General features: G+C 33.0%; 1 protein-coding gene across 2 annotated transcripts; it reads left to right on the plus strand.

Moving 5' to 3' along the window:
• The first annotated feature begins 2,547 nt into the window (after positions 1-2,547).
• On the plus strand, positions 2,548-13,050 carry LOC110105298 (pentatricopeptide repeat-containing protein At5g48910-like). 2 transcript variants are annotated; one of them, XM_028696089.1, is made up of 2 exons: positions 2,548-4,957; positions 12,495-13,050. In XM_028696089.1, exon 1 carries the CDS (start codon positions 2,644-2,646, stop codon positions 4,711-4,713), a length of 2,070 nt encoding a protein of 689 aa, XP_028551922.1. In that variant the 5' UTR covers positions 2,548-2,643; the 3' UTR covers positions 4,714-4,957; positions 12,495-13,050. The 2 variants fall into 2 exon arrangements, with proteins under 2 accessions (XP_028551922.1, XP_028551923.1); XM_028696090.1 differs by having other exon boundaries at positions 12,787-13,050.
• Positions 13,051-13,590: the final 540 nt, after the last annotated feature.

Raw genomic sequence — 13,590 nt, forward strand, 5'->3', positions numbered from 1 at the left:
AAATTTTTCATATCAAATTAACCATCATTTTACAATAGCTTAAGGCCCTATATATAGGCCATAACATGATAAAATAAAAATTACAAAATTGCCCCTTGGGCCATAATACTCATATAAACTATCCTAGGGGTACAACAGGAAAATACATTAATTAAGAACTAAAATGCAGAAAAATAAATCATAATTGAAGGTTTAAATCATGGCCGTCAATTTGCGACGTCTCCTGTGATAGATGCGCCAAATCTTTGTACCGATGTCCGCATCAATAATTATCCGTGGAAAGTTGAGTATTGAGAATGGTTTTGACATTGGACATCAAAAATTTTAAAGAAGCAGGGATAGAAACATCTGTATTAGCCGAAATCGACAAAGTAGGAGAAGATGTAGAAGAAATTTCTTGATTTGCCATGAGAAATAAGAACGAAGACGAAATGAAGAGACGTACCGACAGGAGGACGAAGATCGGAAAAAGAACCTTACCTGGTTTGCTCTGATACCATAATGACAGCAAAACCAAGATAAAGAAATTCTATATTATTCATTTAATGTTTGATACAAAGGTCTATATATAGGCTAGGAACAAATATATGAACGGTGCAGATTTACAGTAAATAATCTAACGGTACAGATAATTTTAGGAGGCTAATAGGCGTCGCACTGTTCACTTTCGCCATTTCTTTCTCTCTACCGAACTCCGTCTGAGAAATGCGCGAAAGAAACGACGATGATTTTGGGGCAAAATGGCATTCCACTGGAGATGAATCACTACACTTTTTGATTTTACTGCATTTGCAGTGAAAAATGAGAGTTTCGGTTGGAGATGCCCTAACTGAAGCTTAATGAGTCAGCCCTCTGATCTTTATGTAAGATTAAAATGTACTTTAAATGTGTCATTGTGATTCCTAAGAGATCAGAAGCCAATTGTAAGATGTCATAAATTTTATCCACTGCCATTTTTAAGGGGAAAGAGCTTATTCATTGAATGAACAAATAAATAAATAAAAAAAATTAGATTAAAGTTTCATTTGAGATGATTTTCTTATTTATTTTTAAATCATCTTTATAGTGAAAAAATCTCTTGAATTAAAAAATTTTGCACTAAAAAACTGTTTTAAAAATAAATAAAAAAGTCATCCCAAGCGAAATATAAATATAATTAAGAGAGAAAAGTTATATTATTTTTTCAAAATGCATACTCTCAATCTCATTATATGGCGATAATATTTTCTAATAACCATTAAATGCTAATACTCCACCTAAGATAATAAAAAGACAAAGTTTTGATTATTTTCATCTTGAGTAATAATACCTTATATAGTTGAAACTAGTGAAAACATTACCCCAAAGTTATTTGTGATAACAATGTTTGGTAATAGAGATAAAAATTTCATCTAAAAAGCGGAGATATAGATGACATAACACTTGTGATAAGGTTAGAGGATAGTTATTGTTGAAATTATGAAAATATCATGCTATATGGGAACACAATTAGCATTATCACAGTGTGCACCAAGCCGTTAGAGCTGAAAATCTCATTTTTCACTCCAAAATGCAGTGAAATAAAAAAATGTCGTGATTCATCTCCAATCGGACACCATTTTGCCCTGTAACCGTCGTTCTCTTTTTTTTCACGCCTTTCTTCCACAAGTTTGGTAGAGACCAAATTTTGGCGCAGATGAATAGTACAATGTCAATATTGGTGTCACACTGTTTATCCGCGATTAAATGACGTAAAAAATGACGGTCAGTTGGAGCCAAGCAAGAACGTCAAACAAGTGTTTGCCGTTCCATTGGAGTTGCCCTTAGAGAGAGTGACATTCAACCCTATAAGAAGTGCACAACAAGGGAATCAAAATGAGTAATTTGATGGAGTGTTTAGATATTTTGGTTAAAATTATCAAAATAAGAATGCAAAAATTGTAAATAGATCTCCATTCTTCATATGAAATTGGCCACAATTTATAAAGAGCTTAGAGATACGAAGATCTACTGAATTTGGAAAGATTACTGTTAGCAACAAACGTAGTCCGATCATCATTGTTTGATCACTATCACTCGCCCGCCATCACTTGATCTCCATTGACTAACTACTATCGCTCGACTATCATCACTCAACCATTATAATTTGACTATCAGTATTTGATCATCATCTTTTGACCATAATAATTACTCTTTAATGCTTATCTATGACATTCTCTTACAAAGATGAGAATGACAAGTCAAGCTAGTGATATATAATTTGTAAAATTTTTTATGTCTATTCTTAATTAATTTTAATTGTGTATATGAAATTTTCTTCATATTGATATATTATTGCATGCAACAAATATTTATATAAAATCACATACAATATAATTTTGAACTATATGGACCACATCATTTAGCTTTTTATAGGTGAATTTTATTTTAGTAGATTATCAAATATGATTTTAATAATATATATCAATATATATGATTTTATTCAAAAATGATTTGTAATTCGACCAAAATGAAATGAAATCTTTATAAGTTTGTCGGAAAAAAAAAAAACTCACCGGGTCAAGCTGATGACCCGTCTCAGACCCGACAGCGTTCTCTTCAACCCGAGGGTCTCCCCAGGCTTCAACGTACGCCCAGCCCAGGTCTGCTTCTCCTCTCCTATCAATGGCGGCAATTTTATGCCCGCCGTCCTCTGCGTTTACTGGGGACTCCACGGTTTCGCTTCAAACTCATCTCTTCTTCCCTCTCCTCCGCCTCTGCCAAACCCCAACGGAACTTAAACAGGTCCATGCCTACGCCGTCAAAACAGGTATCTTTCATGCCCTTCCCGTCTCCTCCCGCATTTTGACGGTCTACTGCAACCCTGACATGGGATCCCTGGAGTACGCCCGCTCAGTATTCGATCAAATTCCGCAACCAAACTCTTTCGCCTGGAATTCTCTCATCAAACGCCTTGTTGACGATCACCAGTCCCATTCTGCCGTTCTTCTCTTCAAGCAAATGCTCACTGCCTCTTCCGCGCATCCAGACAACTTCAACCTCCCTTGCGTCATCAAGGGCTGTGCAAAGCTTGGTGCTCTCTTTGAGGGAAAGCAAGTACACTCCCTCGCCCTCAAAACCGGCCTTGGTGGTCACAGCTTCGTGCAGAGCAGCTTGGTGAGTTTTTACTCTAAATGTGATGATTTAGAAATGGCAAAGGAGGTCTTTGATCGTGTTTGCGACAAAGATTTGGTGACTTGGAACTCTTTGATCGATGGTTATGTTAGGTGTGACAAAATTGAAGTTGCAAGGATGCTGTTTGATGAAATGCCTGAACGGGATTCATTCACATGGGCTTTGATGATTAATGGATATTCGAAGTGTGGTGAGATTGAGACTGCAAGTGAGATGTTTGATAGAATGCCTGTGAAAAATGTTGTTGCTTGGAATGCGATGATTCATGGTTATATGAAGAAAGGTGATATTGGATCTGCCAGGAGATTATTTGATAGTATGCCGGAGAGGAATTTGGTCAGTTGGAATTCAATGATAACAGGGTTTGAAAAGCTTGGTGCCTTCAAGGAAGCACTTGAGGTTTATGAACGATTGTTTGGGGAAGGAGAGGTTCCTAATGCTGTTTCTCTTGTTAGTGCACTCTCTGCTGTCTCTGGATTAGCTCTGCTTGAAAGGGGCAGGGAAATTTATATGTACATTAAAAAAAATGGATTTAGTTTAGAGGGTGTTCTTGGGATTTGTCTCATTGAAATGTTCTCGAAGTGTGGGGAAATTGAAAGTGCTTTCTCTATCTTTAGGGATATAAGAAGAAGGAAGTTGGGTCATTGGACTGCTATGATTATGGGGTTTGGAATGCATGGAATGGCAAATAGAGCCATTAAGCTGTTCATGAAAATGCAGGAGAAGGGTTTGAGACCCCATAGTATAGCATTCATTGGATTGTTGAATGGATGCAGTCATGCTGGAATGGTGAATGAAGGGCGCCATTATTTCGAGTTGATGAGAAGTGAGTATGGAATTGAGCCAACAGTCGAACACTATGGCTGCTTGGTCGATCTCCTTTGTCGAGTGGGGAATCTGGAAGCTGCAAAGGATGTTATTGATCAAATGCCTATGAGACCTAACATGATAATCTGGATGAGCCTACTGAGTGGTTGCAGGAAATTTGTGAACATTGAGATTGGTGAATTAGCTGCCAAATCTGTAATTGAATTGGACCCAGGAGCCACTGGATCTTATGTTCTCCTCTCCAACATATATGCTTCTGTTGGATTATGGGACAATGTTTCGAAGTTGCGGGAATCAATGAGAAGAAATGGTGCGAGAAAGGAACCTGGTTGTAGTTTGGTTGAACACATGGGTTCAATTCATGAGTTTGTGGTGGGGGATATATCTCATCCTCAGAGAGATGAAATCTATGCAAAGATGAATGAGATGAAAGAAAGGCTAACATGTGCAGGATATGTTCCTGACACTTCACAGGTGTTATTATATGTAGAAGAGAAGGACAAGGAGGTTGAATTGGAATACCATAGCGAGAGGCTCGCCATAGCCTTTTGCCTGATCAATATGGAGTCTATAGCGCCAATGCGAATCATTAAAAATTTACGGGTTTGCAATGACTGTCACAATGTGACAAAGCTTCTATCAAGTATTTATAATTGTGAAATCATTGTGCGGGACAATAGCCGCTTCCATCATTTTAGAAATGGTTCGTGCTCTTGTATGGATCACTGGTAATCGAGGTCTTCCTTTCTTGATTTATGCTATTCAATAGTTCAGAAGAACTGTCACAGATTCTTGGGAAGATCATAGCCATATTAATCATTTATATAAAGTTGATTGTGGGCATATACATTGAATCGACATCTATAGGTGACCTTGATTGGCTCTTTAATCTTTCATTTCTGGAGTAGAGTTTTTGTAAATCCATCCGTTTACAGGTTGACTTAAAAGTATAACAGGCTTCTCTCATTTGAGTAAGGTAAACACTTCTCTATTGTTTTTGATGAGATAAGTTGTTTTGGTGGCTTCCCGTGCTACTATTTTGCATCTTTTTGAGGTTGGTTTGTGAGTCAATCAAGTGAAGCTGCAGATTTTTAAATCTTCACTGTAGTTTTAGGTGATGGGATCATTTTATTAAAAGTTGGGGACAAGACATATAAAAAAAATTTTTTTATTCACTTAATTCTAGCAGTAGGAGATGTACATATTTATTGCTGCTAAATGATATTAATTATTGGGCCTTAAAATAAGGAAGAATTATACATAATTGATATATAATTAATAGAAGCCAAATAAGAAAGGCAAGAATTAACAAATGGCTGAGGTGCATAATCATCCTACATTTGATTTAGTCAGAGAGGTTACTTGATAATGATCTGCTGTGGGCCATGGTGATGCTTTTATAAAATTTCCACACTACCCCTCAAGCTAAGGATATGTTTTGATCATTCATAACTTGGAAGTTAGATTATCGAAGTGTAATTGGTCAAAGTCTTTGGTCGGGATATTTGCTATCTTGAGTCCTGTCATAATGTTCTGCGTTTGAATAATCCTTGATTGATTTTTTTTTAAAAAAATATCTATCGATTTTCACATGTTTAGTTCTATCATTATTGATTGGATCTTTAACAATGATAAATGTAGCTTGCTTGTCACATATCATAATCATTGATTTTTTAATGTGAATATTTAGATCTTCAAATAATCTCTTAAGCCAGATTTATTCACAAATTCCACGATCCATGGCCTTGAATTCTGCTTCAACTAACTTCTAGCATCCAAAATCTGTTTTTTACTTGTCCATGTGATAAGGGCTACTCATACAAATGAACAATAGTCAGAAGTGGATTTTTATCAATTTTGAACCCAACCCTATTAGCATCCATGAAGGTTTTTCTATTTCTATATATTTTATTTTTGACAAATTGGCCTTTCCTAGGAGTCATTTTAGGGTTACCTTAGTGCCTTATAAACTTCATCATGATGTTCCTTAGTGGGAGTATTTATAAATTGGCTAACCACACTAACAAAGTAATAGATATCAAGATGAATATTGGAGAGATAAATAAGTTTTTCAATCATATGTTGGTTTCAATTTGGAGAGTGTTATCTTTTGATTTTATTTTATTGATAGGATTCGTAGGAGTGTTTTTTGTTTCGCATCGTATCATCCTAGTTACCGTTTAAGATATCTTATGCATATTTTTATTTAAAGTATATATATATATATATATATTTAATGAGAAAAGGACCAAAATTGTTCTTCAACTCTTTGTGAGGGATCAAAATAGTCTCCAACTCTTTTGAGGGACAAACTCCTAAAAAAATGATCTTTTTGGTCCTATTTTATGAGGTTAATGGTATTAAATCAAGGGGTATTTTAATCATTTTTAATTAAATATAATTTTCAAGTAATAATATTAAAGAAATTATTAAAATATTTCTTTAATAAAAAAATAATAATTATAATTTATAATGATCCTAAATTAAAACTAGAATTATTAATAATTTTTAAATTAAAACTAAAATTATTAATAAATTTATTTATTAAAGAAATGTTTAATAAAATTTTTGTTAAGAAATTACTGTTAGTTGAAAATTACATTTAATAAATAACTTAATTAAAAATTGACTTAAATATTCCTTGATTTAATATCATTGACCCCAAAATTTGATGTTTGGACAAAAAAAAAACCTCATTTTATGGTCCCTCGAAACAGTTGGAGACCATTTTGATCTCTCACAAAGACTTGATGGACCATTTTGGTCTTTTTCTCTTTCTTTAATCTTGTGATTTATGTACCCAAAAAATATTATAGGATTTATTTCAAATTCACTGGTTAAGCTTCCTCCCTTTTAGTCTCTTAATTTTTTTCTCATCATTGCTAGTAGGATAATATCATCGATATAGATGGCCAGCGAGTCATTTATTCAAAAATAAGATGTGATCAATCTACCCTTGATGTTATTCATGTTTTTTAATTGTAGTAGTAAATCTCCCAAACCAGACTCTTGGAGATTATTTTAGGTCATATAGAGATTTCTCTAGTTTACTGGCTTTATTTTTTTTTTCCAGTGACCTTAAATCCAAGTGAAAGTCATATGTACTTCTTTAAGATCTCCATTTAAAAATATTTTTTTTTACATCTAGCTGTTAAAGAGATCAACCAAGATTCATAGCTAAGGAAAGGATGACTCGGATAAAGTAATCTTAGCAATTGGTGCAAAAGTTTCTTGATAATCTTATTAGGTTGATTGGATAGAAAATCTTATCAGCTTATGGATTGATAGGAAAGTGATCAATAAGGGACAAGGTGGCTGTAACATTTTTAGAGAAGAAAAATATATTATTATGGTGCTAGTTTAAGACTCTTGGCTCAGGTGTTCTGGATGAATTTTATGACAGGGAGAGAAGAGAGAGTTGAGAGAAAGGCTATGATACCATGATATAAAACATAAATGATTCATAATTCTAGTATACGCATGCCTATATATAGTTAATAAAATAAAATAATAAAAAATACAATAAATGAGAATATCCTCAATAGTGAGGATATATTATAATGATAACTACTAGGAATTTCTATCATAACTATCAAACACATGTAATAATATTTATATGGGAATATACCAAGTGCTAGATGAGAGAGAATGGAAAAGGAATACTTCCAAGTGATGTTATGCGTTGAAAATGAATTGCAATATGTTGCAATCTGATCAATTTACATTTTCTTATTGATCAATATCTAGTTGAATTTAAACTTTCATGGAATAAATGAATCACTCATTGTGCATAAGGACTTGATCTTTTCACTTTGTTATGCATGGGTAACTCAGTTGAGTATGCTGATTTTTTCAGCTCATGACTAGTTCCGAAACTATGTTAAGCTTGCCATGCCTACTTGTATTTGTGTTTCTTTAAGCACAGGGACATAGTAATTATGTGAGACCTGATTCAATTATTAAGAACTAATAAAATGGAAAGATCAATACACAAATGCAATGTAAAAATGGTAAGCACAAAAAGAAATTCACGAAATCGTCATTAATAACAGATTTAAACTGTTAGATGAGAGAGAATTATCATTACTAGATTTCCATCACCAAATTTTAGATCGTTGAATAGAAGGAAATGACTCTATGATCGTTTTTGTTCTTTTTAAAGTCAAATTGTCTTGATGGAGCTGTTTCCTTTAATACAACATATGTACAATTTGGTACGTCAAGAAAAAAGCAACTAGTGATAAAATTTCAAACAATTCATACTGTGATTCAACAATGCTTCAGGCGTTTGAATGATTGAAAGTGGATGCAATTTTCTCCAAAACAGCGAACGACAATAAGAATTTAGGAAGAAAAACACGCCAAAATTATTTTTATTATAAGATATATGAAAGAAAATAACAAGATACAATTTGATCTTCATTTCGAGAGGAAGATCCAACTCTCCCAAATCTCTAGTTTCCGGCTAGAGCCCAAATAACCTAAGAAATTCTAATTTCAGCAAACTCCAAACATAATCCTGAAATCATCCGATTGTTAGCCTTAAATAGGCTTCCATAATTCCCTCCCAAATCAGCCCCATTTACTTAAATAACTCTCTCAAATTTAAATTTAAATTAGATTTCTTTTCCTTGATTAATTTTCTCCCAATTATAATTAAAACTTTCCTAAATAATCCCCCTTAATTCATCCTCTTCCCTAAATAATTCACTCATTGATTTTGAATTCAAATTAGATCTCTTGTCCTAAATAATTCATTCCTAATTGTAATTAAAACATTTTTTTTATTTAAAACATTCTTAAACAATTCCCCTTTAATTAAGAACCTTCTTAAATAATTCCCTCTTAATTAGAAAACTTCCTAATTCCCTCCAATCAAATTGGCCGGTCTATCACAACCACTAGCTCAGCTCTGGGGATTGCTTCAACATTCTTTATGTGAACATTATAAGAAGCATGCTCCTACTTTTTGCAACATGCTAACAATCCTTGTTTGAATGGATCAAAATGACTCTATGATCATTTTTTGGCTATTCAAAGTTAAATTCAGCTTATCAATAATTTGATATATCAAGAAGAAAAGCAATAAGGGAGAAAATTCTAACAACTCCTACTGTTGATTCAATAGTGGCATAGTGCTTCAACCATCTAAACCACTAGCTCGGCCTTGAAGATAGCTTCAACGTCCTTTCTAAGAACTTTATAACAAACATGTACTCCTTTCTATGAACATTATAACAAACATGCTGTTCTTGCTACTTGCTAACAAACCCATGGCTCCCAGATAAGCAGGTGAAGAAATCAGGGCCACTATCAACCCTTTCAACTACTTAGCCAATTGGTTGACAACTGAACAATATAACAAGCTTCTTGCACTTCTAGCCAAAGAATAATCTAGTGTATCATTAGTTGTTTTGGCAGGTAAAGCTCTTACTCGTTTATCCTCTTGTTGGATTATTCATTTAGATGCTTCTAATCATGGAAGTACATCTCTTTCATTTTTTTTTTTCATATTCTACCATTTATAAAAGTTTATCAGTTCAATTGTCCGATGTTTCCCAAGCGCATTTGACACATGTAGGCTCGTTTCATGGTTTATCATCAGTTACTCTAATGAATGTTTTTCACATTATGTCATTTAAATTCAATTTGTTATCTATTTTATAGTTAACAAAGTTAATAAATTATGTTTTTATTTTTCAACTTTTGAATGTATATTTCAGAATTGAGCTACGAAGAAGAAAATTGCTCGTGGCAGAGCTTGAAATGGTATTTTTTATATAGATGCAGATTTAGTTTTTAATTCTATACTTCTTTTCAAGAATTGTGATAATTTGACTATGGCACTCTTGCCATGGTTATTTACCTACGTCTTTTTTTATTTCTTTGTTAAAATTTCTCCCAATATTATTATAATTAGAGATTTTGTTTGTGATGTATGCCTATTTGCTAAACGGTCGTGTGAATATTTTTCTCAAAGTACTAATTGTTGTTCTCATTGCTTTGAATTAATTCATGTTAACATTTGGTGTTTTTTCTCTATACATTCTAGAAATTTATAATGCTTCTTTTTAGTTATTTTGATGATTTTTCATGGTGTACTTGGATTTATCTAATGAAATATAAATCTAAAACATTCAACATGTTAATTTTATTTTTTGTGATGTCATATTCCATGAGTTAACTGGTGTACTTGGATTTATCTAATGAATATTCACATATATGATTTAAAAACTTGTCGAATCCACATTTCTTGTTATGACATAGTTCATGAGTTAACTTTTCTAAATCATAACCTTTCATTCTAATCATTAAAAAATTCAATTACCATTACTCCAATCAATGATGATGGAACATTTTTATTACACTTACAAGCACTTGTTCCTACTAATGGTTTTTTAGTGATTCTATTTCCCACAATCTAGTTAATTATGTCAATGATTACACCATGATTATTGGCAAGTCTTCTCAGCTTTATAGCTCAACAAATCCTCTATCTATTTATGAGGACAGTCCCTCCACTAATTCTTCTTCAACGACACCCGCTTCTATCATTAAATAATCATCCTTAACAAATTTTTTGCCCAATTGATCATCTAAAGGACTTTATTTCTTATAATATTTCTTTCTTAACTAATTTTTTGCTAGTAAATTATTTTCCTTTATCTATTTAAGTCTTTCTCATCAGCCTCGCCAACTAATGTCATTGAAATTCAAGAACCGAAATGTTATTCTCATGCCATGCTAAATAGTGTGATGCCATGGCCCAAGAAATTCAACTCCTTGAATTAAATAATACTTGATCTTTACGCTTAGTTTCCGAAGGAAAATCACACTTTAGTTATAAATGAGCCTACAAAATTATGTCAATTTGATGGTTCTATAGGGAGGTATAAAGCTTGTTTAGTTGCCATAACTTGTACTTAAGTTGAAGGCATCAATTATCATGATACATTCACGCCTGTGGCCAAACTATTTATTATTTGTCTTATTCTTTTCATTATCATCCTTAATAGTTCGTCACTACATCTTGATGTCAATAATGCTTTTCTCCAAGAATATCTCAGGCTTCATTTGGGACGGTTTTTTTATTTCGTTTTAAGACAACTCTCTAATTTAAAAATTAAAATTTTTATACTAAAAAACTACTTTAAGCAGTAAAAAGTCATCCCAAATCAAACCTTAATGAAGAAGCTTATATGAAAGTACCTCCTGAATTCCTTTTTAAGGAAGGGACTCATGTATGCAAATTAAATAATTCTATCTATGATCTTAAACAAGCTTCTAGTCAATGATTCTCTAAATTCTCAACCACTCTTATTCTTTGAGATTCTCATCAATCATCTTCAGACTAATGTCATCCTATGTATATTCATAACCATACTAATATTTTTATTCCCATTTGTATTGATGACATTATTGCATTAACAGTGATGATGCCATCTCCGCTGTCGAATTATTTAATGCTTAATCTCTCTCAATAAAAGCACTTGCTAATCCTTGATTATTTTAAGGTATTGAAGTATCTTCTCCTTTAAACGATGAATTTTTCTGTGCCAACGTAATTATACTATAGACATATTATCTAATTTTGGTATGACTAATTTTCAATTATCTGATTCCTCAATGGAGTAGCATCTTCATTTACGACTAAAAGATCTTTCCCTTCACGAACCAACAATTTATCGATGAATCATGGGTCATCTTTTATGTCTCATTGCACCACGACTTGTTATTCAATATGTTGTAAATACTTTCAGTCAATGCATACAATATCCATATTCCTCCATTTTGATGTAGCCAATTGAATTCTTTGTTATCTGAAAGTTACTGCTCGTAAAGGTTTAGTCCTTTCTTCATCTAATTATCTTATTTTAGGCTTTTTTTGGGACGGCTTTGTTACTACTTCTTGAAGCAACTTTGTAGTACAAAAATTGTAACTTTTGTACTAGAAATTTGCTTTAAGAAGCAGTATGAAAGCCGTCCCAAACGAAGCCTTAGTCAAATATGTTGACTTTGTTTAGACCCATTATCCTACTACACATCACTCTACGACCAGCTATTTTACCACATTAGGTTCTAATAACATCTACTGTAAAATAATGAAACAACCAATACATTTTCATTCTTTTGCAAAACCAGAATGTCGTTCCCTTTTTATCAAATCACTTGATTATTTTATAAGTTGGGTATTCTTGACATTTCAAGACATTCTCCAATTTGATGGGGAGCATTGGATGAAAATAAAGGAGGATGAATTCAAAAGTCCGTATCTGTCCAATATTTTAGGCTCAATTATTATAGCAAAATTCATAGTTTTCTATATTTGCTTATATTGGCTTTAAATGCTATAACTAAGTTTTTAATATCTTATATTTGCTTATAGTTTTTAATCTTTGCTTATGTTTAAATTTATAAGTCTGTCTCGAATGAAGTTAACAAAAATATATTCTTGTTATCTTATTCTATTATCAGATCTATTTTTGTGCTCACCAGATCGCTATTATTTACAGATTCAAATTGTTAGATGAGTGAGAATAAAAAAGGAATACGTCCAAGTAATGTTTTGTGTTGAAAATGAACTGCAACGTGTTGCTATCTGATCAATTGACCTGTTTTTATTTGGCCAATATATAATAGAATTTCAACTTTCATGGAATAAATGGTACACTATGTTTAAGGACTTGAACTTCACTTTCTTTTGCATGGGTAACTCCATGGAGGGCACTAGCTTTGCTCTTGGCGAGTTTTTGAAACTGTTTTTCAAGCTTTTCATCCCTGCTTAGATTTGTGTTTCTTATACAGTTACAAGTACTTCAATGGCAACTTTCCATGCGCATGCATACATGTTCAAGCAAAGGGTCTCTACTCTGCAAGCTCTGATTTTGGATTTTTAGTTGGGTTGGCGATCTCCAAGTTATTATGATGATGAAAGCGATAAGCTCTATTGTAATGATTGAATTGTCAAATTTGTTCTTATTGATGGTAACAAACTTTGAAACCTTTACCAGAACTAGCACATCATATACTTCTCCTGGGATAATTGAAGAAAATTTTCGAGCTTGATGACCAAAATATCTTCGATTAGGCATTGATTGAGAAGCGTGAGGCATGTTCTAATTACCAAATTTTAATTAATTAAATTATAATTCCATCATTTTCATGTATGTTGTCGTGATTTGATTCTCTTCAGTGTAAATTACTTCATAACAGTCTACACATGTCATAAAAATTTTCAGAAAAGAAAAATGCTTTTATTTGTCGATTTTATTGATCAGCATTTATCCATGATGTGACTAACTAATTCAACATAGTATTAGATATAGTCATTGGCTGCTTACTGTTGGGCTTTAGAGTCAGTTAATATTTGCTTGCATAGAATTGCTAGATAACTCCATTGCTCACGCAAGCTATAAAAACTCTTTGCTAGTTCTGAAAATTTCATGTATGATTCTGATGCGGTTCTTCCTGAACCGCCCAAACCGACCCCGCCTGGGCCGGATCTTATGTGGGGATTGATGGGCCCACTTTGGGGGGATCTAGAGAGAGGAAAGGGGGCGGGCAGCAATCAGAGAAATCCTTTTGAATTGGATTTGAATTTGATTTATT

The sequence above is a fragment of the Dendrobium catenatum genome, unplaced genomic scaffold (genome assembly GCF_001605985.2).
Source record: "Dendrobium catenatum unplaced genomic scaffold, ASM160598v2 fragScaff_scaffold_716, whole genome shotgun sequence".
Lineage (NCBI taxonomy): Eukaryota > Viridiplantae > Streptophyta > Magnoliopsida > Asparagales > Orchidaceae > Dendrobium > Dendrobium catenatum.

What these genes read in the sequence shown, in the direction of transcription:
- LOC110105298 (XM_028696089.1), top strand. Translation starts at nt 2,644, where the DNA reads ATGGCGGCAATTTTATGCCCGCCGTCCTCTGCGTTTACTGGGGACTCC.